General features: G+C 38.3%; 1 protein-coding gene across 1 annotated transcript in view; it reads right to left on the minus strand.

The window, feature by feature from the left end:
- The window catches only part of FLG2 (filaggrin family member 2), a 44,768-nt gene extending 41,755 nt beyond the window's left edge, over positions 1–3,013 (minus strand). The window contains 2 exon segments of the mRNA XM_026447776.1: positions 1–1,779; positions 2,876–3,013. Of these exon segments, the coding sequence (XP_026303561.1) occupies positions 1–1,779; positions 2,876–3,013 (1,917 nt within the window).
- Positions 3,014–26,014: the final 23,001 nt, after the last annotated feature.

A 26,014-nucleotide genomic window follows, 5' to 3' on the forward strand; every position in this document is an offset into this window, starting at 1 on the left:
TGTCTGTCTAGACCCATGTTGGCCATAGCCAGATGACTGACTTGAGCTAGAACCGTGTTGGCCATAGCTAGACTGACCTGATCTAGACTCATGTTGTCCAAAGCCAGAAGATTGTCCTGAGCCAGACCCATGTTGTCCAAAGCCAAAGGACTGACCTGAGCCTGATCCATATTGGCCAAAGCCAGTGGATTGACCTGAGCCCAACCCATGTTGTCCAAAACCAGATGTCTGTCTAGACCCATGTTGGCCATAGCCAGATGATTGACTTGAGCCAGAACCATGTTGTCCATAGCTAGACTGACATGATCTAGACTCATGCTGTCCAAAACCAGAGGATTGTCCTGAGCCAGACTCATGCTGTCCAAAACTAGAGGATTTTCCTGAGCCAGACCCATGCTGTCCAAAGCCAGAGGATTGACCTGAGCCTGATCCATGTTGGCCAAAGCCAGAGGAATGACCTGAGCCAGACCTGTGTTGTCCAAAGCCAGATGTCTTACCTGAGCTAGACCCATGCTCATCATAGCCTGAGGATTGACTTGATCTAGACCCATACTGGCCACAAGTTTGACCTGAGCCAGACACATGTTGTTCGAAGCCAGAGGACTGACTCAAGCCTGTTCCATGTTGTTCACAGCTAGTAAACTGACCTGAACCAGACCGATGTTTACCACATTTGGAAAATTCATTTGAACTAGAAGAGTTTGAAAAGTGGCCACAGGAACCATATTCATGTTGACCATTACTACAAGACTGGCTACCTCCAGACTCATATTGTCCACAAAAAGAGGACTGACTTGAGCCTGTTCTCTGTTGCCCTCCACAGTTCTGTGGTTGACCATTTTCTCGAGCTCCATATCCCCTCTGACTATAGGACTGACTACAGGAGTTAGACTCAGGTTGACCACATCCAGAGGGCTGACCTCCTGAGACACAATCATGGCCTTGTCCTCCATTAATTCCTGACTGACAGCCTGACTGAATATAGCTAGATTGATTTACTTGCCCTCCAAATCTATGTGACTGACAAGAATTTGAAGCATTTTGTGGCCTTCCACACCCACTTGAATTGCTATAACCACATGCATGACTTCGCCTCCGACTGTCTCCCGAACATGAACGGCTAGACCCAAGCTTTTGTCCTCTACTTCTTGACTGAGTAGAGTTTGATTCATGCCCACTAATCTCCAATCCATATGACAGACCACCATGACCTTTCCTTTCCCAATTCTTTGATCCAGACCCAGATTCATATTCTTCCCCAGATTCCCTAGAAGGGCTAACATGTGACTTGTTTATTCTTTCCCTCAGTTCTCCAGAGCTGAAACCATGTCTCTCTTTGCCACTACTCCATGAGTGACCAGAACTGGACCTGTGGTACCTTCTCTGAGATCCCTCTTGGTTCCCAGAGCTGGATAAATTACCTTGTCTTCCTAGCCTCCTGGAGTTGGACCCATGTCTACGTTTCACAGTTCCCCTTGAGTGCCCAGAACTATATCCATGCTCCTCTCCCTCACTCCAACTTGAATGTCTGTAACCTGATTTATGTTCTGGGGTATCCTCTTCATCCTCTTCTGTTTCACTTTCTTCCTCTTGGTGTCGGTGACCACGCCTATGCTTCTTTGACCCTGAAGCTTTGCAGTATTCCTTGCTGAGGACCTTGTTGCAGGCCATAGTCAGCTTGAATATCATCAAAAGAAACTCAGTAAAGTCCAGTCTTCTGTCATGATCTCGATCCAGCATGTGCATGATGACATCCACTGTGTCTGGATCATCTGGGTTCTGTATATGAGTGACATACCAAGGGAGACCTGGTCAGCCTAACCTGCATACTCAGCCAACACATTCAAATAGTGCTGTGAAATTGTGGATGTTTGACATGATGTAGTTTTAGTCCAATGGAGGATTACTTTAGGTTAATAGAACCCAGTAAGTGTTAAGGGTTAATAGAAAATAAAGACTACTAGGATCCTCAGAAGAAGACATTTCAAGGATTTAAGCTAAAGGATTAAGTGCTTATGTAAGGCCTACAGGAAGGAGTGGAATAAACCAAGTTCAGTAACTGATATTTCTAAGTTTTACATAAATTGTAACTATTACATGATTACATGTTAATATATTCCATGTTAGAATTTATCATCTATTATTTTGAAGCTAATAACTGAGTCCTTTTTTTTTTTTGAGACAGAGTCTCACTCTGTAACCCAGGCATGATCTCTGCTCACTGCAAGCTCTGCCTCCCGGGTTCACGCCATTCTCCTGCCTCAGCCTCCCGAGTAGCTGGGACTACAGGGGCCTGCCACCACGCCTGGCTAATTTTTTGTATTTTTAGTAGAGACAGGGTTTCACCGTATTAGCCAAGATGGTCTTGATCTCCTGACCTCGTGATCCACCTGCCTCAGTCTCCCAAAGTGCTGGGATTACAGGCGTGAGCCACCATGCCTGGCTAACTGAGTCCTTTTTAAGTAGATGGAATAAAATGCTGATATTTTATTTTTGATTCTTAATCATAGCTATTTTGTCAGCTTGCCATGTAGATGATTTCCCTTTCTATACTTTTTTTCCCATTTGATAAGATAATTTATTCGTTCGTGTCCTAGCACAAATTTATTTTCTGCTTTTTCTAAGGAAAATCCTGGGTATATAAGAAAGTCTGAGAGTCTATAAGGTAGGAGTGCATAGGTGGAAAAGTGAGGACAAAACATTCACTTTCTTTAAAATATATGCTGCTTTAACAGACTTTCTGGCATCCCCAAAATACTGCTCATAGAGGTTGCTTAGAGTCTACTGGGGCTGTGCACATTTTAGCTGATCTGGGTCATATAACAGAGCATGTACAGGACTCCAGCAGCCTTCAGTTCTGGCACATGTTTCTCACCTTCAGAACTGGATGAAACTCTTTCTCCAGAAGTTCCTTTAGTTCATCCTTGCTCAGTGTGCCACACTCCCCATCTTGCTTGGTGTATTTGTAGAAAACATCAATTACAGTGACAACACTTCTCAAGAGGTCGGTCATCTTTTTGCAAGTTTAAGTGAACCTGGACACAGAAAAACAAATAACCCTATTATTCATATTCTCCCCTTTTAACTTATCAGCAATTTTCATTTTAATAATAACATCATCATTTTTTTAACTTCTTTCTTTTTTTTTAAAATTATACTTTAAGTTCTAGGGTACATGTGCGCAACGTGCAGGTTTGTTACATATGTATACATGTGCCATGTCTCTTGTTTCTTTTAAATCTCAAAAAGTAAGAATGGGCCAGGGATGATACAACACTGTTGAACACAATGAAAATTAACTTTGTTAACTTTGAGTTACTTTTCTATGATCAACTCTTGGCATGTTACTGGTTCAACTGAGTATAGACCTCAGGTCTCTATATTTCTTGTCATGGGTGAGTCTAGTCTCTACATAGTATCTCTACACTTTGAGTGTGTTGTTCTAAGGCTTCCAAAGTTTCCAGAACCAGCCAGACACCATTGCCTCAATCTCTCTTTCTAGTTTCACTGCTTTTCTTGGGTCAAAAGTGACAGACCTTCCACCATGCACATCTGTTTATCCTATGGGCACCAGAAGCTAAACGAGACCCTTAAGGCCTTCAGCAAATTAAAAATGGGCAAAGGGGCTCAAAGTAGCTTGGTGTTTTAGAAGCATGAGATAGCCCTCAGTAGAGCTTAGGAACTCTCTTAATGTCAAGCACTTGACCAAACACCCTTCTCTTTAATTAATCAAGAAGAAGAGCTCAGCAATGCAAGCAGCAGTTTAACTAGTGGATAAGTAGATCTTGGAGCTCTGGGAACCAACACTGAACAAGGAAGGGACTCTGCAACAGTCCCAGCTGCCTCCCAGTTTGAGCTGGACAACCCAGAAAAGAGGGCATGGAAAAAGACTAGGAACAGAGTGTGGAATGGCCTAGAGGAAGGCAGACTTCTACTTGCATTATTCTTGTGCATAAAAATGAGCTTATTCCAAAAAGGCCCCAGAATAAACTAAACTAACCAAACAAATAAGCAAACAAAAAGAAAAGAAAATGAAAGAAAGAAACAAAAAGAAAAGAAAATGAAAGAAAGAAACAAAAAAGAAAAGAAAGCCAAAATATACATGAACTCTGCCTTAGTTTTTATCCCTAGACTTCTACTATGGACAGCACCAAATATTCATAAATGTAGCTGGATGAATTATCTCTCACCTGGTTCACCAAAGGAACAAGTAGGATATAAAGCCTGATGCAGCTTGCAGGGTGACGATGGATTGGGATAATGACCCTTATATAGTTTGTAGTGATTATAGTGAGTGAGGTGACTCATTAAACCTAACTCCACCTCTACATATTTACCTTCCTCCTTCACATTCTCACCTACAGATGATTGCAGAAAGGCTAGTACCAGCCCCACCTTCTAGTATGAGGACATGGTTGCAAGATACCTTTCTTTCAGGGTCACATACATGTGAAAAGCACAGACTTTGTTTTAGAGGACTCATGTTATACATTTCTTTTATCTAGTACCCACAGAAAGTAGCAGAGCGTAAGATGTTTGCAAGGTGCACAATAAATGCTTATTTAATTGAAAATGAACCTGAGTCACTAGGTTCACCTAATTCATGTCTTTTTTGTAATAACGAAAAGTGACATTTATTGAGAATGTACTATGTGCTAGATAGTGTGCTGAATACTTTAAACATACCATCTCAATCTTTACAATATCTACACTTTTAATTATGGGTGCATAGTTGTATATAATTGTTGGGTACATGTGATGTTTTGATATGGGCATACCATGTGTAACGATCAAATCAGAGTAGAGTAATTGGGGTCTCCAGCATCTCAAGCATTTGTCATTTCTTTGTGTTAGGAACATTCTAATTCTACTATTTTAGTTATTTTAAAATATACAATAAATAGTTAACTATAGTAACCCTATTATGTTACCAAACACTAGATCTTATCACCTCATTTAATCTTCACAACCTTCATACGAGATATGTATTTATTATCCCATTTTACAGAGACAGGTTGTGGAAGCATAAGGGTCTTCTCCAAGGTCATAGCTAGTAGGCAGAGAAAGCAGAATTTGAACCTGGATCTACCTTATTGCAATGTCATTGCTCTTTACCATCATACTAGCTTACCTGTGTGTATTTATCACATAAAACTATCATGCAAAAATTATGCACCATTTTAGGAGTGTAAGGCCCACTCAAACACAAATAACATAAAAAAGTAACATACAGAGTGCTGTTAGGAAGAGGGAAAACATTCTCTGACCTTGTGAAGGCTCATTTCTAGGCTAGAAAAGTGTAATTGGCTATATATAAAAATAATGTTTTCAGATGTGTTCAGGCTGAATTTACAGTGGACTTTCTTCCAGCACTCTGCTATCTACTAGTAGTCTGGCATCTTTAGGGCCTGGACCCTTGGGAAAATGTTCACTTATATATAGAAAGTATCTCAAATATACTTGAGGGCAACAAAAAGAATCAGACAGTTGTAAGTCTTAAGTATGGAGAGCCAATTCTTCTGTACTTTGCTACCAGGTGATAATGGTGATGATGAGGAGGAGGATAGCAGCTACCATGAAGTGCTACGTGCTTACTATCTTCTATACATGGTAGGTTTACATACTTATCTATTTATTCCTCAAAATAACCCCACTTTATAGATAAGGAAATGAAAGCCTAGAGTAATGTAAACATTTGTTACAAATCACAGCTAGTCAGTAGCAGCACTAGAACAGATACCCATACTATCTGATGCTAAAGCCTAGCACTTAAGCCTATATATTCTACATATATGGAGTCAATAAACTCCTATCTGGGCATTCCTTTGGGGCTGTCATTGTATCTTATTCATTCTACCATCTAGGAAGCACCTAGAGCTTGGTAAACACTAAGAATGAGTGTCTGTTCACAAAATGTTGATGAATATGTCCTTGAAATATGTCAATTGCTTACATAGCCAAGGAATCCTAGACCAAAATAACCACAAAGAAAGTTATGTTTGCTGTTGGATATTATGGTCATTTTCAATCATATGCATCTTTTGGAAGTGCATTTTTGTTAAGACGACTGCTGTGTCAGAAAGACTTTCAGGCCCCAGATTCCACACTGAGACAGAATTTTAAAGCCATTTTTGCACTGTCATTCCAGCATTATAGTTGAGAACTCTGAAACTCCTCCATAGTTCAGAACTCCATTATTCACTCTTTTGTATTCTTTGCATTTAGATCTCTCTTCCTCTTCTCACTTGCTTAGCATAATGGATAAAATTATAGTCAGAAAGACCTAAGTTCTAATCTCAGTTTTGCCTCTTACTGTGTTTCTTGTACAATTATCTAATCTTTTCAGCTTCAGTCTCCTAAATTATAGAATGGGAACAATAACACTTACCTAACAGGCAGCAATTACTTAACATGAAATTGCTTAGTACCTGCCTGACATATAATACATTCTTAGTACACCATGTAATTACTGCAAACTTATTTTGCTAAATATTTCATATAATCTATCACAGCATTTTACGCAAAGAAAGTACTTGATAATGTTGGATAAAAATGAGTTAGAAGCCACTAGTAGTCTTTTAAAGGTAGAAATACTACATCTCTGTCAAAAGGGTTGCCTAGAAGGTAAATCATGGTTTTGGACATGTACCCTAGAACATAAAGTATAATAAAAAGAAAAACAAAATAAACCACCTTTTTTTTGGATATAATTCACATATCATGAATGTCAACCTTTTAATCTGTTTTCTGTTTGCCCCCAGAATACTGTGCTGGCAGTGAGCTGCACTTTTTTTCCCTAATTGGGAAATGGGTTAAAGTATACAGTTCATTGTGTGTGTGTGTGTGTGTGTGTGTGTGTGTGTGTTTATACAGAGTATGTGCAATTGAGTTATTGTTCTTATGATGTCTATGTCCTTAAGTGAGTTTCCTCACTTCTCAGTGCCTTAGTTTTCCCTCTGTAATAATCATAGGTGTTATTAGTGTTAGGGGCACTGGACAGATAGCAGGTCATTTCAGCAGCAATTTTGGAGAATGATTATTGTCCCCATTTCACAGAAGCCTATGCACTCTTCGGAAATAAATCCGAGTGCTGGTTTTAAGTATTGAGTTGATACCTGCAGAAACTTTTGCCCTCCTGGGTTCTGAAAGATTATTTAGTTCAACAAAGCAGAGGCCTGAAGTCCAGAGGAAGGGCACAGTCAGTTACACCATTTCTCTGTGTCTGGGCCTTCTTCCTGCCTTATTCTACTCATCTCAACACCTTCTGCTCATTCCATGTCTACACTGCTCAGGCTCTAGGCACTACCAGGGTCTTTGATTTTAGGCCCATTTGGTGAAGCTTATGCACTGTTGGCCACTGGATTCTTGAAGAGGAAGCTATACCTTAGAATGTTGAAAGTAACTTTAATTGGACCTGTGAAAGTTCCAGTTTTTGGTTTTTCCACTGCATGCCAGATGAATTTTGTTTCTACATGTCATCGTTTTTTTAAATTTTATTTTTAAAAGATATTTATTTATTTATTTATTTATTTTGAGACAGGGTTTCACTTTGTTACCCAGGCTGGAGTGCAGTGGTGTGATCATGACTCAACACAGCCTCGATTTCCCAGGCTCAAGTGATCCTTCTGCCTCAGCCTCCCAAGTAGCTAGGACTATAATACGTGCCACCATGCATGCTAATTTTTTTTTTTTTTCATCGTATTTAAGGTGGGGGAGGTTCTCCAAGTTAAAATAATTTGTTTTACTTCCTGTCATGTTCAAATTAAGAACTTGCCCTAGGGCCCAAATGGGTCTTTGTCTATCATAAGAACCAAACATTTTCTCTATGTTGTAACTATTTGGAACTCCTGTTTGGGGGGTTTTCAGTGAACTCAACTTAGAGCTGATACCTGAGAATTGATTCAGGGACACTGATGTGTATTAAATGTCTGTTTTCTGTAAGAACAGTTTAGGGAGATGTTCTTGGCTTGCAGTATGATATGGAAGAAAAAACATTGACTTTGCAGTAAGACAGATAGATCAATTTGTATTACAGCTCCAACACACACTGCCTATAATATCTTGGGAACATTTCTAAGTCTGTCTCTGTTTTCACACCTGTGAAATACGGACAATTACAGACACTTCAGAATTCGATAACATTAGGATAATGCTTAGCACATAATAAGACTTCAATATATTTTCCTTTCTTTTCTTCATACTGTCAAGTTTAATCTGACTTAGAAAATTATCAATAAGTTTTGGGCATGATGGTTCATAAGATGATTCTTAACTCTGTTCCCTCCTTGTGGTCTCTCTTCTTAGATGAAATTGAAGGCCAGCTTTGGGAACTCAGCCTTCCAAGGAACTTAAAATTTCCGTTATGAAGAGTCCCTGAGGAAACTGGATCCCCAACTACACTAGCTGAGAATGCCCACACTCCAGGATTTCATTTTTATTTTACCACATCATTGTTGGTATCTTAAGATCAATGCACTGGAGCAGCGGGGTCTCACAAAGAGGATACCTGGTGACACACCCAGGCTTTCAGAATGCACTATAGGGCTTTAGTGACTTGTCCAGTTTCAGTGAAATGTGTCATCTGGGACCTACTAATGCTTGTTGAACTTTACTGGATCTCAGAAGCTGGGTATCAGAAGCTCAGATGTTCCTTGCAGCTACAATATCAACAACCTGTGATGACAGAGAGAAGGTTGCTCCATGATGGATTTGGAAACTTACTGGCTAGCTAAACCTGACTGAATGGGAAGGAATGTGGATAGCTTTGGAACTCTAGTTTCACTAGATGAGCTGGAATTTGTATTTCGACAAATTGCAAGTTATGGCTATTAAGTAATGCAACTGATTTTTTCCCTTAAAACAAGCAATCTAGAATCTGTATAATCAAAATAATTTCTCTAAAAAGGCTGCAAGTATACACTTAAAATGTTGGGGCATTCAGAGCATTTGGAACATTACATTTTTTTGAATATCAATTGGTAGATGAAAATACCAACTTTTAAGTCATATGTTTGAATTTTTCAAACATTAATATGCATTTAGAGTTTGTAAGTCAAGTGAGTAACTGATAAGGTAAAAAAAAAAAAAAGAGGGAGTTCATTGCTGAGTGTGAATTTAAAGTAACTAGACTTCCTTTTGTCCAGTGGCTCTCAATAATTTACTTCAGCAGGCATTTTTTTTGAAGATATTCTATGATATCATGACCCTTCTTGTAGGAGTGTGCTTTCAGTGGTGAGGCAGTCTGAGAATGTGTGAAGCAGTATAATGAAGCCAGACCAAGATTGAAGCTTGGCCTGGGATTTGAGCATTAGGAAAACTGTTGAAGGGTTATGTATACATCACACACACACACACAAACACACACACACACACACACACACTCTCTCTCTCTCTCTCTTCCATACTCTCACAACAATGTATAGTAAATACTATACATTGTTGAAGACCTATAACATGGAATGCCTAGTGCTAAGTGCAGTGTCCTTAATGAAATTATATTGGTTTGGAATTATTTATGAGTTTGGGATTATTTGTCACTACCCTTAAATGATCTTGACACTCACCCATTTGAAAAGATATTGAGGATTTGCCATTTGATATTGACCAGGGTGTATTGTGCACAAATATATTGTGAATATACATCTGTCTGTCCTTAAATCACTATAAGTTTTAACTGGAATAGATTTACTCCACAATACTCAGTAGGGCTGATATTTCACGCCTTCTGGATGAGAAAAGAATTGGCAAAAATTGTATCTTGGGCTGCCTCGCACATCTTTGAACAGGATAAGGGAAAAATAAATATCAGACCTATGAGTTATGGCATCAGGCTTTAACTTTAATTTATGAATTAAACCAACAATATTATTGATTATTGCAATTATCTATGTTCATTTCATTTGTTCTTCTTTGAAAATTAATTATGTTTATCTTACCTATTGTGAATAAAGTCACTCCTCTCATGTGCTTATTTCTTGACTCTGGCACTAATTATTCTTCAGTGCCTAGATTTCCTGGGACAGCTCATTTTAAGTAACTCCTGAACATTGGACTCTGAGAGGAAAGACAGTAAAGTGGGATCTGTGGAAAAACACATCTGCAAATGTCTCATTTTTTTCTCCAGGGGTAAGTTTTCTTCCTTGGAGACTCTTGTCTTGAAAAAGTGATACTAGACCACCAGCTTAGCAAGATAATTACAAAAGGCAGATAGAGTAATTATTTTACATAGCTATTATAGGGTGACTAAGATCTCAGGGAATGACTGTGTTCTGTAATCCACTTGCCTCACTCAATACCCTGAGTTTTATACAAGCCAAAGACACTTGGAACAGAATCTGACACCTGAGGCTCTAGGGCCTTGGCCTAGGGAAACTAATACTTAACTTTTTAAGTGGTCATTGATGACATCCCACTCATTTCTGAGATGGGTATGGTTTGAAAAGCAGGTGTATTCATGGAGAGTAGGGCTTGGGACCTTTGCTGCAAGAGGAGAAGCTATTAGCCTAGACTTTTCTAGTAGGGACTTTCTCACACCTGTTTCCTAGATCTGGTCAACATAGAAGAAATCAGGGAACACACAGGGTAGGACTCCTAAAGGAATATGTTTTTTGGCTTTTTCCTAAAAACTAAAACAAAAACATTCATAGCAAAGCAGTTTAGCCCAGTGACTAGTAAGAGTGCAGACATTGGAATCTGACAGATCTAGGTTGGAATTCTGCTTCAGCCATTTACTAATTATGTAACTTCACATCTCTGTGAATGGTGGAAATTTTCTTTGCAGGGTTGTTACAAAGCTTAACAGAGTTAAGTCAAGTGCCTGGAACAGAACAGCCATTCAATAAATGGTAGAAATTTTTGTTTTTACACAAATTTTTAAAAAGTACTATTTTTTGCATTTGTTAGAAAGACTATATTTTCTGTTAGTGAATGACATCATCATCATAAAAAATTACTTTTACAAGTTTTGTTTTGAGAATTAAAATCATATATTAATCCCAATCACATTGTGTTGGGATTAATCAACATCTCTGTGCATCTAACACTGTATAAAAGTGGCCTGTGATTGTTCTGCTTGGAAATGGATCTTGGTTCTGGCTCAGTTGGCTGGTGGGCCACGTTGATTAAAAATGATTACAGTGCCAATAATCTTGATATTGTTTATGATGCTAATGATAATGATGCAAACTCTGCCTATGATGAAGAAAGAATCCTCAGATCACACCCACTTATTTTTAGGACAGCAGGTCAAAGCATAGGCCCTGAATTTGCCTGCGGGATACATAGATTCTCTCCTTCTTTCTAGTCCATTTAGTCTATGACTGATTCTCTGGAAGCAGAGGATTTATAGTATATTTATCCAGTTCTCCAATAAATAATCTTATTTGCTCTGGTTGCACTCTAGCCCCTGTAGCCTCCTCTTGGTTGTCTGTGGTTCTTAGTCACCTCATCCTCACTAGGAAGACCTACTTGTCTCAGATATTAAATCTATGGAATCTTTTGGAGTTTTATAAATAGAAGAAATTTTCTGTTCCTTCTCTTTTATAAGGAGCCAGATTACCAGTAGTTTTTAATGGATTATAGATCTCCTGACATCTCTGCTTCCTGGCTCTTGCCTTCTTATCCTATAGAATTCTGACTGGGAGTAATAAATGGTTCAGCTTGGTCTAAGTAGCAGGGAGACATTTGTTGACTGAAAGTCTTGTATGAGTGTATATTCTGCAGCTTTAAAGCCTTCCTCTGCCTAAATGTAAAGCTAACATATTAATTTCGGCTGCTTCTTTCTCCAGGCAGCTTCTCAAGGCTACCAGGAGCTGCAGTTCAGCTGAAGCAAAGCCCAACCAAATTAGGTCTTTGTGTAAAGCCAGAGGCAAGTTGAGGCAGGTACATACCAGCCAAGTTTAGAACTTGCTTGCTGTAGAACTGGTTCCCTCACCTATTAGTTCCACAACCCAGCAATCTGGAGTCTAGGCTGAGCTGCTTGTCAAATGGGATTGTGGGTCATAAGGCAGGCTGGATCTCTATTTTGAGAATGGTAGTAAAGGGAAGGCCCTTTAGATGTTAATTTAAATGTAGATTCCGTGGCCCCTATCCTAAGAAACACAGAGGTTGGCCGTTTGATCCACATCTCCACCAAGCCCACTTTTCAACTTGAAAGAGGCATCTCATATGCTTTAATTCTTACACCCAATAAGTTTTCACATGAGCTAATGTATGTTGGATCATTGGGAAAGGAATAGGAGAAAAAACATTAAATATACAAGTGCTCATTCTGTAGCAGCAATAATAGGAGGGCTAACCCCCAGACCTTTTTGCCAAACACAAAAGATAAATAGTATGGTACAATCCAATAACACTAGATCTTTCTTAAGTTCTTTTTTCCTCTCATCCTCACAGGCAAACTGTAGTAAATCCTACCAATTTTATCTTCAGATTATAATCAGAGTCTTTATCGTCTCCACTGCATACTTTATCATCTCCACTGCTACCATCCTGGTCAAACTGCCATCATTTGTTGCTGGTAGTACTAGCCTCCTGACTGACACAACTGCTTCTACTCTTAATACCCCACAGCAGGGTGTCTAATCTTTTGGTTTCCCCGGGCCACATTTGAAGAACAATTGTCTTTGGCCACACACCAAATACACTAACCCTAAAGATAGCTGATGAGCTAAAAAAAAAAAAAAAGAAAAAAAAGAAAAAAAAAATCTCATATTGTTTTAAGAAAGTTTCCGAATTTGTGTTGGGCTGTATTCAAAGCCATCCTGGGCCGCGTGTGGCCTGTGGGCTGCAGGTTGGACACGCTTGTTTTACAGTCTACTGTCAACTCAGTAGACAGTGAACATTTTAAAACAGAAGTCTGAGTCTGAGCATGTCACTCCTCTGCTTAACACCCTAGCGTGGCTTCCATCTTGCTCAGAGTAAGCCACAGGCCAGAGAGGGACTAAATGATCTCTGATCTCATGTCTTGTTATTCCCCTCATCCTCTCTAGCCACACTGGCCTCCTTGATGCTCCACAAATTTACCAGTTAAATACCCATCTCAGAGTTTCCTCTTTCTGGAGTGTGCTGTACCAGATATTGCCCCCTTATCTCTTTTAAGTCTATACTCAGTTATTGCCTTCATGATTCTCTGGCCAAGATGGAGTAATGTGGATTGGATTTACCCTCCCACTTTTGTCACTTAAAATAAATAAAAAAAAGTTTCCACCCACTGCATTACAGGAAAGATAAATGACGGAAGCAAAACAATTTCCCCAACTTAAAGCCTGGAGAAAGTTTCCAGGTCACAGCAGAGTAGAGGGAATCCAGGCAAGGACACCTTACCAAGAGGACCTTACAATTCTAAGAAAAAATGATAGAACTATGAGAAGAAATAGTCAATTATCATCAGAGATTTTAAAACTCATTTCTCAGTAATTGATAAAACAGAGACAGAAAATCAGTAATTATATAGAAGCATGAAGAACACTATCAACTAATTTGACTTAAACGATATTTATAGAACACTCCACTCAACAACAGTGGAATATACTTTCTTTCAAGTGTACATGGAACATTTATCAAGATAGAAAAATTCTGAACCACAAAACAAGTATCAATAAATTAAAATTATTCAAATCCTACAAAGTATGTTCTCTGATCACAATGAAATTACATTAGAAACAATAGAAGGAAATGTGGAAGCTCAAATATTTGGAAATCAAAGCACACCTAAAAATGACTTATGGGCAAAAGAAAAAATGAAAGAGGAAATTAGAAAGTATTTTGACTGAATAGAAATGAAAAGATAAACATATCAAAATTTGTGAGTTGCAGCTAAAGCAATACTTAGAGGAGAATTTATATACTAAAATGGCTATATTAGAAAAGAAGAAAAGTCTTAAATCAATGACCTGAGCTCCTGTTATAAAAACCAGGAATAAATATGAGCACACTTTGTCAAAAGTAGGAAGAAAAGAGATAATAAAGATAACAGAATAAATCAGTGAAATAGGAAACAGAAAAATAATAGAAAACCAATTAAAGCACAATGTGGTTCTTGGAGAGAGAAGATCTATAAAATTGAAAAACATTATTTGACCCAGCCATCCCATTACTGGGGATATACCCGAAGGATTATAAGTCATGCTGCTATAAAGACACATGCACATGTATGTTTATTGCGGCACTATTCACAATAGCAAAGACTTGTAATCAACCCAAATGTCCTTCAGTGACAGATTGGTTTAAGAAAATGTGGCCTATATACACCATGGAATACTATGCAGCCATAAAAAAGGATAAATTCATGCCCTTTGTAGGGACATGGATGCAGCTGGAAACCATCATTCTCAGCAAACTATCGCAAGAACAGAAAACCAAATACCACATGTTCTCACTCATAGGTGGTAATTGAACAATGAGATCACTTAGACACAGGGTCCTATTGTGGGGTGGAGGGGGGAGGGATAGCATTAGGAGATATACCTAATGTAAATGACGAGTTAATGGGTGCAGCATACCAACATGGCACATGTATACACATGTAACAAACCTGCACATTGTGCGCATGTACCCTAGAACTTAAAGTATAATAAAAAAAAAATTGAAAAACATTTAGGCAGAGAGAGAGAGAGAGATGATACAAATTTCCAATATCAGGAACGAGAGAGTAAAAATCACAGTCTGCAGATTAAAAGGATAATAAGGGAATATTGTGAATAACTTTAGGCCAGTAATTTCAACAATTTAGATGAACAAATTCCATGAAAGACACCAACTAGTAAAGCTTACTGAAAAAGAAACAGCTAACCTAAATAGCCTTATGTCTAATAAATAAATTAAATGTGGATTAAAAACTTTCTCACAAAGAAAACTCTAGGCCCAGATGGCTTCACTGGTGAATTTTACTAAACATTTAAGGAAGAAACGATACCAATTATACAGAAACTCTTCCAGAAAACTGAAGAGAAGGGAATACTTCCCAACTCATTCTATGAGAGCAACATTACCCTGATACTAAAATCAGACAAAGGGATTATAAGAAAACTATAGACCAATATTCCTTGTGAAAATAGGTACCAAAATTCTTAAAAAATTTTAGCAAACCACATTGAACAATGTATGAAAAACATATGTTATGACAAATGGGGTCTATCCTGGGAATGGAAGGTTGGTTCAACATTAAAAATCAATCATTGCATCAAACTAAAGAAGACAAACTCTACTATCATCTTGATAGATGCAGAAAAGGCATTTGATAAATGTCAATATCCATTTGTGATAACAAAATCTCTTAGCTAAACAGAAATTAAAGGGAACTTTCTCAACCTGATAATGGGCATCGGCAAAATTCCTGTAGCTAGCATCTTATCTAATGTTGAAAGATGAATGCTTTACCTCTAAGAGTAGGAGCATGGACCAGGTGTAAAGGCGTATGTGTGTAGGCAGTACTTTGGGAGGCTGAGGCAGGAGATCACTTGAGGTCAGGAGTTTGAGACCAGCCTGGGTAACACAGTGAAACCCTGCCTCTACAAAAAATAAACAGATTAGCCAGGTGTGGTGGCACGTGCCTGTAGCTACTCAGGAGGCTGATGTGGGAGGATCACTTGAGCCCCAGAGGGGTCAAGGCTACAGTGAGCCATGATTGCACCACTACACTCCAGCCTGGGAAATAGAGCGAGAGCTTGTCTCATAAAATAAAATAAAATAAAATAAAATAAAATAAAATAAAATGAAATGAAATGAAATGAAATGAAATGAAATGAAATGAAATGAAATGAAATAAAATAAAATAAAATAAAATAAAATAAAAAAAAAGAATGGGAACATAAATTTCCTTGCTCATACTCAGCATCATAGTGGAGATCCTAATCAGTGCAACGAGACTATAGGTTAGAAAGGAAGAGGTAAAACTCTCTTTATTTGCAGGTGTCATAATTGTCAATGTAAAAAATAACAAAGAAATGTAATAAACACACACAAAAACTACTAGAACTAATAAGCAAGTTTATCTAAGTACAAAAGGTCAGCATACAAAAGAATTAATAATATTTCCATATATGATCAATAAACAATTGGAAGCTAAAATTAAAAGTACTGTGTATAATAGCATCCAAACCACAAAGTATTTAGGTATAATTCTTAGAAATATATCCAATATATACGTACTGAAAACTACAAAGCACTGATGTAAGAAACCAAAGAAAAAACTGAATAAATGAAGCGTCATCCTTGTTCATGGACTAGAAGACTTGATATAATTAAGTTGTCAATTTCTCCCCAATTATTACAAATGCAACAGCATCCTAATAAAAATTCTAATGGTCTTTTTCTTTAATGGTCTGGTTTGTTTTTTTTTTTTTTCCAGGGAAATTTTCTTCTAATTTGGTCAGTATTTTCCCTCTTCCTTTTTTTTTTTCCTAGGGTAAATGTGCACAATGTGCAGGTTTGTTACATATGTATACAGGTGCCAAATTGGTGTGCTGCACCCATTAACTCGTCATTTACATCAGGTATATCTCCTAATGCTAACCACCCCCTGCCCCGCCACAATAGGGCCCAGTGTGTGATGTTACCCTTCCTGTGTCCAAGTGATCTCATTGTTCAATTACCACCTATGAGTGAGAACATGCAGTATTTGGTTTTCTGCTCTTGCCATAGTTTGCTGAGAATGATGGTTTCCAGCTGCGTCCGTGTCCCTACAAAGGACACAAACTCATCCTTTTTTATGGCTGCATAGTATTCCATGGTGTATATGTGCCACATTTTCTTAATCCAGTCTGTCACTGAAGGACATTTGGGTTGATTACAAGTTTTTGCTATTGTGAATAGTGCCGCAATAAACATACGTGTGCATGTGTCTTTATAGCAGCATGACTTATAATCCTTCGGGTATATCCCCAGTAATGGGATGGCTGGGTCAAATGATATTTCTAGTTCTAGATCCTTGTGGAATCGCCACACTGTTTTCCACAATGGCTGAACTAGTTTACAGTCCCACCAACAGTGTAAAAGTGTTCCTATTTCTCCACATCCTCTCCAGCACATGTTGTTTCCTGTTTTTTTAAATGATTGCCATTCTAACTGGTGTGAGATGGTATCTCATTGTGGTTTTGATTTGCATTTCTCTGATGGCGAGTGATGATGAACATTTTTTCATGTGTCTGTTGGCTGTATGAATGTCTTCTTTTGAGAAGTGTCTGTTCACATCCTTTGCCCACTTTTTGATGGGGTTGTTTGTTTTTTTCTTGTAAATTTGTTTTGAGTTCTTTCTAGGTTCTGGATATTAGCCCTTTGTCAGATGAGTAGATTGCAAAAAATTTTCTCCCATTTTGTAGGTCGCCTGTTCACTCTGATGGTAGTTTCTTTTGCTGTGCAGAAGCTCTTTAGTTTAATTAGATCCCATTTGTCAATTTTGGCTTTTGTTGCCATTGCTTTTGGTGTTTTACACATGAAGTCCTTCCTTGCCCATGCCTATGTCCTGAATGGTATTTCCTACATTTTCTTCTAAGGTTTTTATGGTTTTAGGTCTAACATATAAGTCTCTAATCCATCTTGAATTAATTTTTGTATAAGGAGTAAGGAAAGGATCCAGTTTCAGCTTTCTACTTATGGCTAGCCAATTTTCCCAGCACCATTTATTAAATAGGGAATCCTTTCCCCATTTCTTGTTTTTGTCAGGTTTGTCAAAGATCAGATGGCTGTAGATGTGTGGTATTATTTCTGAGGGCTCTGTTCTGTTCCATTGGTCTGTATCTCTGCTTTGGTACCAGTACCATGCTGTTTCGGTTACTGTAGCCTTGTAGTATAGTTTGAAGTCAGGTAGTGTGATGCCTCCAGCTTTGTTCTTTTGGCTTAGGATTGTCTTGGCAATGTGGGGTCTTTTTGGTTCCATATGAACTTTAAAGCAATTGTTTCCAATTCTGTGAAGAAAGTCATTGGTAGCTTAATGGGGATGGCATTGAATCTATAAATTACCTTGGGCATTATGGTCATTTTCACAATATTGATTCTTCCTATCCATGAGCACGGTATGTTCTTCCATTTGTTTGTGTCCTCTTTGATTTCACTGAGCAGTGGTTTGTAGTTCTCCTTGAAGAGGTCCTTTACATCCCTTGTAAGTTGGATTCCTAGGTATTTTTTCTTTGAAGCTATTGTGAATGGGAGTTCATTCATGATTTGGCTCTCTGTTTTTCTATTCCTGGTGTATAAGAATGCTTGTGATTTTTGCACATTGATTTTGTATCCCGAGATTTTGCTGAAGTTGCTTATCAGCTTAAGGAGATTTTGGGCTGAGACAATGGGGTTTTCTTTTTTGTTTGTTTGTTTGTTTTTACAAATTTTTTATAGGTTTAAAATTTCTCCACAGTTTAAAAGTGAGGGGTTTTCTAAATATACAATCATGTCATCTGCAAACAGGGACAATTTGATTTCTTCTTTTCCTAACTGAATACCCTTTATTTCTTTCTCTTGCCTGATTTCCCTAGCCAGAATTTCCAACACTATGTTGAATAGGAGTGGTGAGAGAGGGCATCCCTGTCTTGTGCCAGTTATCAAACGGAATGCTTCTAGTTTTTGCCCATTCAGTATGATATTGGCTGTGGGTTTGTCATAAATAGCTCTTATTATTTTGAGATACCTTCCACCAATACCAAATTTATTGAGAGTTTTTAGCATGAAGGGCTGTTGAATTTTGTCAAAGGCCTTTTCTGCATCTGTTGAGATAATTATGTGATTTTTGTCTTTGGTTCTGTTTATATGCTGGATTATGTTTATTGATTTGCGTATGTTGAACCAGCCTTGCATCCTAGGCATGAAGCCCACTTGATCATGGTGGATAAGCTTTTTGATGTGCTGCTGGAATTGTGTTGCCAGTATTTTATTGAGGATTTTTGCATTGATGTTCATCAGGGATATTAGTCTAAAATTCTCTTTTTTTGTTGTTTCTCTGCCAGGCTTTGGTATCAGGATGATATTGGCCTCATAAAATGAGTTAGGGAGGATTCCCTCTTTTTCTATTGTTTGGAATAGTTTCAGAAGGAATGGTACCAGCTCCTCCTTGTACCTCTGGTAGAATTCGGCTGTGAATCCGTCTGGTCCTGGACTTTTTTTGGTTGGTAGGCTATTAATTATTGCCTCAATTTCAGAGCCTGCTATTGGTCTATTCAGGGATTTAACTTCTTCTTGGTTTAGTCTTGGGAGAGTGTAAGTGTCCAGGAAATTATCCATTTCTTCTAGGTTTTCTAGTTTATTTGCATAGAGGTGTTTACAGTATTCTCTGATGGTAGTTTGTATTTCTGTGGAGTCAGTGGTGATATCCCCTTTATCATTTTTTATTGCATCTATTTGATTCTTCTCTCTTTTCTTCTTTATTAGTCTTGCTAGTGGTCTATCAATTTTGTTGATCTTGTCAAAAAACCAGCCCCTGGATTCATTGATTTTTTGGAGGGTTTTTTGTGTCTCTATCTCCTTCAGTTCTGCTCTGATCTTAGTTATTTCTTGCCTTCTGCTAGCTTTTGGATATGTTTGCTCTTGCTTCTCTAGTTCTTTTAATTGTGATTTTAGGGTGTCAATTTTAGATCTTTCCTGCTTTCTCTTGTGGGCATTTAGTGCTATAAATTTCCCTCTACACACTGCTTTAAATGTGTCCCAGAGATTCTGGTATGTTGTACCTTTGTTCTCACTGGTTTCAAAGAACATCTTTACTTCTGTCTTCATCTCGTTATGTACCCAGTAGTCATTTAGGAGCAGGTTGTTCAGTTTCCATGCAACTGAGAAGTTTTGATTGAGTTTCTTAGTCCTGAGTTCTAGTTTGATGGCACTGTGGTCTGAGAGACAGTTTGTTATAATTTCTGTTCTTTTACATTTGCTGAGGAGTGCTTTACTTCAAACTATGTGGTCAATTTTGGAATAAGTGTGATGTGGTGCTGAGAAGAATGTATATTCTGTTGATTTGGGGTGGAGAGTTCTGTAGATCTCTATTAGGTCCACTTGGTGCAGAGTTGAGTTCAATTCCTGGATATCCTTGTTAACTTTCTGTCTCGTTGATCTGTCTAATGTTGACAGTGGGGTGTTAAAGTCTCCCATTATTATTGTACAGGAGTCCAATTCTCTTTGTAAATCTCTAAGGACTTGCTTTATGGATCTTGGTGCTCTTGTATTGGGTGCATATATATTTAGGATAGCTAGCTCTTCCTGATGAATTGATCCCTTTACCATTATGTAATGGCCTTCTTTGTCTCTTTTGATCTTTGATGGTTTAAAGTCTGTCTTATCAGAGACTAGGATTGCAACCCCTGCTTTTTTTTTTTTGTTTTCCATTTGCTTGGTAGATGTTCCTCCATCCCTTTATTTCGAGCCAATGTATGTCTCTGCATGTGAGATGGGTCTCCTGAATACAGCAAACTGATGAGTCTTGACTCTTTATCCAATTCGCCTGTCTGTGTCTTTTAATTGGACCATTTAGGCCATTTACATTTAAGGTTAATATTGTTATGTGTGACCTTAATCCTGTCATTATGATATTAGCTGGTTATTTTGCTCGCTAGTTGATGCAGTTTCTTTCTAGCATCGATGGACTTTACATTTTGACATTTTTTTTGCAATGGCTGGTACTGGTTGTTCCTTTCCATGTTTTGTGCTTCCTTCAGGATCTCTTGTAGGGCAGGCCTGGTGGTGAAAAAATCTCTAAGCATTTGCTTGTCTGTAAAGGATTTTATTTCTCCTTCTCTTATGAAACTTAGTTGGGCTGGATATGAAATTCTGGGTTGAAAATTCTTTTCTTTAAGAATGTTGCATATTGGCTTCCACTCTCTTCTGGCTTGGAGAGTTTCTGCTGAGAGATCTGCTGTTAGTCTGATGGGCTTCCCTTTATGTGTAACCCGACCTTTCTCTCTGGCTGTCCTTAACATTTTTTCCTTCATTTCAACTTTGGTGAATCTGAAAATTATATGTCTTGGAGTTGCTCTTCTAGAGGAGTATCTTTGTGGCATTCTCTGTATTTCCTGAATTTGAATGTTGGCCGCCTTACTAGGTTGGGGAAATTCTCCTGGATGATATCCTGCAGAGTGTTTTCCAACTTGGTTCCATTTTCTCCGTCACTTGCAGGCACACCAATTAGACATAGATTTGGTCTTTTCACATAATCCCGTATTTCTTGGAGGCTTTGTTCATTTCTTTTTACTCTTTTTTCTCTACACTTCTCTTCTCACTTCATTTCATTCATTTAATCTTCAATCACTGATACTCTTTCTTCCAGTTGATCGAGTCGGTTACTGAAGCTTGTGCATTTGTCACTTAGTTCTCGTGTTACAGTTTCCATCTCCATCAGTTCTTTTTAGGTCTTCTCTGCATTGATTATTCTAGTTATCCATTCATCCATTCTTTTTTCAAGGTTTTTAGTTTCTTTGCACTGGTTACATAGTTCCTCCTTTAGCTCTGAGAAGTTTGATTGACTGAAGACTTCTTCTCTCAACTCATCAAAGTCATTCTCCATCCAGCTTTGTTCTGTTGCTGGCGATGAGCTGCGTTCCTTTGGAGGGGGGAATGCACTCTGATTTTTTGAATTTCCAGCTTTTCTGCACTGCTTTTTCCCCATCTTTGTGGTTTTATCTGCCTTTGGTCTTTGATGCTGATGATGTACTGATGGGATTTTGGTGTGGGTGTCCTTTCTGTTTGTTAGTTTTTCTTCTAACAGTCAGGACTGTCAGCTGCAGGTCTGTTGGAGTTTGCCTGAGGTCCACTCCAGACCCTGTTTTCCTGAGTATCAGCAGTGGAAGCTGCAGAAGATAGAATATTGCTGAACAGCGAGTGTTGCTGTCTGATTCTTGCCTGGAAGCTTTGTCTCAAGGTGTACCCAGCCGTGTGAGGTGTGAGGTGTCAGTGTACACCTCATGGGGGATGTCTCCCAGTTAGGCTACTCAGGGGTCAGGGACCCACTTGAACAGGCAGTCTGTCCATTCTCAGATCTCAACCTTCGTGCTGGGAGAACCACTGCTCTCTTCAAAGCTGTCAGACAGGGACATTTACATCTGCAGAAGTTTCTGCTGCTTTTTGTTTAGCTATGCCCTGTTCCCAGAGGTGGAGTCTACAGAGCCAGGCAGGCCTCCTTGAGCTGTGGTGGGCTCTACCCAATTCGAGCTTCCCAGCGGCTTTGTTTACCTACTTAAACCTCAGCAATGGTGGGTGCCCCTCCCCTAGCCTTGCTGCCACCTTGCATTTAGATCTCAGACTGCTGTGGTAGCAATGAGGGAGGCTCTGTGGGCGTGGGACCCTCTGGGCCAGGTATGGGATATAATCTCCTGGTGTGCTGTTTGCTAAGACCCTTGGTAAGGTGCAGTATTAGGGTGGGAGTTACCCAATTTTCCAGGTGTTGTGTGTCTCAGTTTCCCTTGGCTAGGAAAAGGAATTCCCTTCCCCCTTGCACTTCCCAGGTGAGGTGATGCCTTGCCCTGCTTCAGCTCTCACTGGTCGGGCTGCACCTGCTGAACAGCACCAACTGTCTGACATGCCCCAGTGAGATGAACCTGGTACCTCAGTTGAAAATGCAGAAATCACCCATCTTCTGTGTCACTCACGCTGGGAGTTGGAGGCTGGAGCTGTTCCTATTCGGCCATCTTGGGCGCCCCCCTCCCGCCCCAGGAAGTAGTGTAATGGTCTGTTTTATGTTAATGGGCACACAGATTTTGAGATTTAAAGGGAAAGGGAAAAGAACTGGAATAGCCAAAACAATATAAGAAAACAGAATTAGAAGACTCACACTGGTTGTCTTCAAGCCTTAGTATAAAGCTACAGTAATCAAGAAAGTGTTTCATTAGCAAAGTTTAGTCACTTAGAACAATGGAATAAAGTTCATAAATAGACCCATGTGGATATGTTCAGTTAATTTTCAACAGATGTACAAAGGCACCAACTGGGGAATGATAATCTTTTCAACATATGGAACTGGAACAATTGGATAGCCATATGCCATAAAGAGAGAGAGAAAGAGAGAGAGAGAGAGAACAAAAGTAATGAAAAAGAGGTTTATTACATATTTCCATATACAAAAATTACCTTAAAATGAATCATAGATCTAAATGTCAAACTTCAATGAATAAAATATGATTAGAAGAAAATGGGAAAAAATCTTTGTGACCTTGAATTATACAAGGTTTCTTATATTGATATCTTAGATTTGACATTGAAAATACAATTCATAAAAGAAAAAAATTGATAAATTGAACATTATAAAAATTTAGAATTTCTTTGAAAGATACTATTATGAGGATGATAAAATAAGCCACAGATTGGGATAGCATATTTGCAAATCACATATCTGTTAAAAGCCTTGTATCCAGAATATATTAAGAATTCTCAAAAGTCAATAATGAGAAAATAAACAACTCAGTGATAAATGAGCAAAAAATTTGAATAGACATTTCACCAAAGAAGATATACTAATGGTAAATGTACATGTTCAACATCACTGGTCCTTAGGAAAATGAAAATTAAAGCTGTAATGAGATATCACTACATACCTATTAGGATAACTCTTAAAAAGTTATTGCACTAGCAAAATTAAGTGCTGGCTAGGAAGCAGAGCAATGGAAATCTGGGGATGAAAAAATGGTACAGTTACTTTGGAAAACAGACAGTTTTCTTATAAAAGTAAATATACACTTACCATCTGACCTAGCAATCTCACTCCTAGACATTTACCCAAGTGCAGTGAAAACATATTCACAAAAAAATCTTCATGCAAATATTTATAGAAGCTTTACTTATAATAACTGGAAACAACCCACGTGTTCTTTGCCTGGTAAATGGAGAAAAGAAATTGTAGTATATTTATAGTTATATGCAACAAAATTGATGAACCCCAAATGCATTATGCTAAGGGAAGAGCCAGGCTTACAAAGCTGCATTTTGCACAATTCCAATTCTACAACATTCTGGAAAAGGCAAAGCAATAGGGACAGAAAACAGGTCAGTGGTTACCAGAACCTGGGGCTGAGGAAAGAATTTGGCTATGAAGGGACATTGTGGTAGTTTTGGGGGCGATAGAACTGTTCTATATAGTGATATGGCTATTTGCATTTGTCAAAACTTGCAGAACTGTACCCCAAAGATAAAATTTAATCTATATAAATGCCATCTTAGTAAAAAACTTAAAAGTAAATTTAAAAATATTACCTTTACAACTAGCATGTATATTCTATGAGGTGGTCTGTTTCATTTACTGCTCTATTCCAAATACCTAGAGCAGTGCCTGGCACATTGTAGATACTCAAAATATTTGTTGAAAATAAATGACTGACTGATTTATTATCAGGAGATATAAGTTTTACTTCTACCCCTTTTTGGTTGTCTTCCCTGGATAAATCACATAACTCTCTTCACTCAGCCACCTCATCTATAAAATGAGATGATAATATGTCGCTCACTTATTGCAAAGGGCTATTGTGAAGATAAAATGAGAACAAAATTATAAAACCTTGTTATAAACTCTATAGTACTATATGAATTAATATTATCCTTATGATTATTTTGTTAAAATTCCCACAATCTTTGATTTTTTTTTGACTTCACAATTCTTTTTTCTCCACTTATGTAATATTTATGGTCCCATACATATGATTTAGCTCCCAGTCTTATATTGATTTAATTATTTAAAATGGGAAATGTTTGGCAACCTAACTGGACTTTTAAGTTCAGAGACGAGAAACTATAATTCTATATTGTATTCCTTAAATTCTTCCTAATAAATCATCTTATTTTGTTCATTCAATGAACAGATCAGCCTATGCAAAGGTGTTTGGGTGCAATGTACCTGGCAATTTCATGGTGCAGTTGGGAGGATAGTGTGGCTGAAGCACAGTGAGTGAGAGGGTGAGTACTTAAAATGTATGATCCAGATCCTTAGGCCTTCTGATTTTGGCTTTTACCTTAAGTGAGATAGAGAGTCACTGTCAGGATTAGAATAGGGGAGTGCTCCGATTTCCTTTTTGAAAGTTCCACTCTACCCTAATGTTGAGAATAGACTGAGAAGGGTCAAGAGAAGAACTGCAGAGACCAGTTATGAAGCTATTGCAATAATGCATACAAGAGATGATTTGCTAAATATATAGTTATGATCAAATTTATTCTTATTTATATGAAGAAACATAATAGGAAAAATCTTTTGTTAAGGCATATGTTCTTAGGCTTTGAAAATATTGTCATTTTACCATATTACCTACATATCTAACATGGTAGATACATAATGCATGCTGAAGTGATGATTATTAGTTGCTGGATTTGAAATCTTGTATTAAGGGGATTAAAAGTTGTACAAGCCTTCTTAAAGAGTCTAAGATCATCTAGTGTTGCTCTTTGGGGCTGTTGGTAGGGACACACCGGGGACCTTTTCCAGCTGGACGTTTTCATTGTGATATGGTCAAGTCACGCGACATAACTGCCTAGGGCTACTGTAGCACAAATGCCTTCCCCGCGTTCTAGTGTTGCTCTACTGCATGTTACTAAGACCAGTCATGAGCACTCGGCCCAGTACACAGCCAAGAGCTGGCCTCCAGACACTTCTGTGGATGTGCTAGTGTTCATTCTGGGTATCAGCACAGGGCAAGCCCCTCTAGGGTAGGATACAACCAGATTGGATTCTCCACTATCAATTGCTTTTAGTGTCTGGGAAATATTATTTATTAAGAAAATTCAGGCTTTTAGGGTGGCAGTGAGGGCTTCATCAGAATTGAGTTTTCCTTAGTTAACAGCACAAGGTCTCAAGTGGACTAGATTTGGATTTGATTATCCTTTTTACAACCCAGCTGTGTCTCCTTGGGAAAGTGATTGAGTCTCCCTGACCCCAACTTTCCTCAAGTGTAAAATTGAGGTTCACTCATTCAATTACTTACACAAAATGGATTTATTAAACATGAGCTAGGCATTGTGCTAGGTGCTGGGAATACTGTGGTGAGCAAGTTGACATGACCTTTGCCTTAAGAGCATTTATCATTTAAGGGATAGTAACAATAAATACCTTCTAGTGTTATCCTAAGGG

Source organism: Piliocolobus tephrosceles, chromosome 1 (genome assembly GCF_002776525.5).
Source record: "Piliocolobus tephrosceles isolate RC106 chromosome 1, ASM277652v3, whole genome shotgun sequence".
Lineage (NCBI taxonomy): Eukaryota > Metazoa > Chordata > Mammalia > Primates > Cercopithecidae > Piliocolobus > Piliocolobus tephrosceles.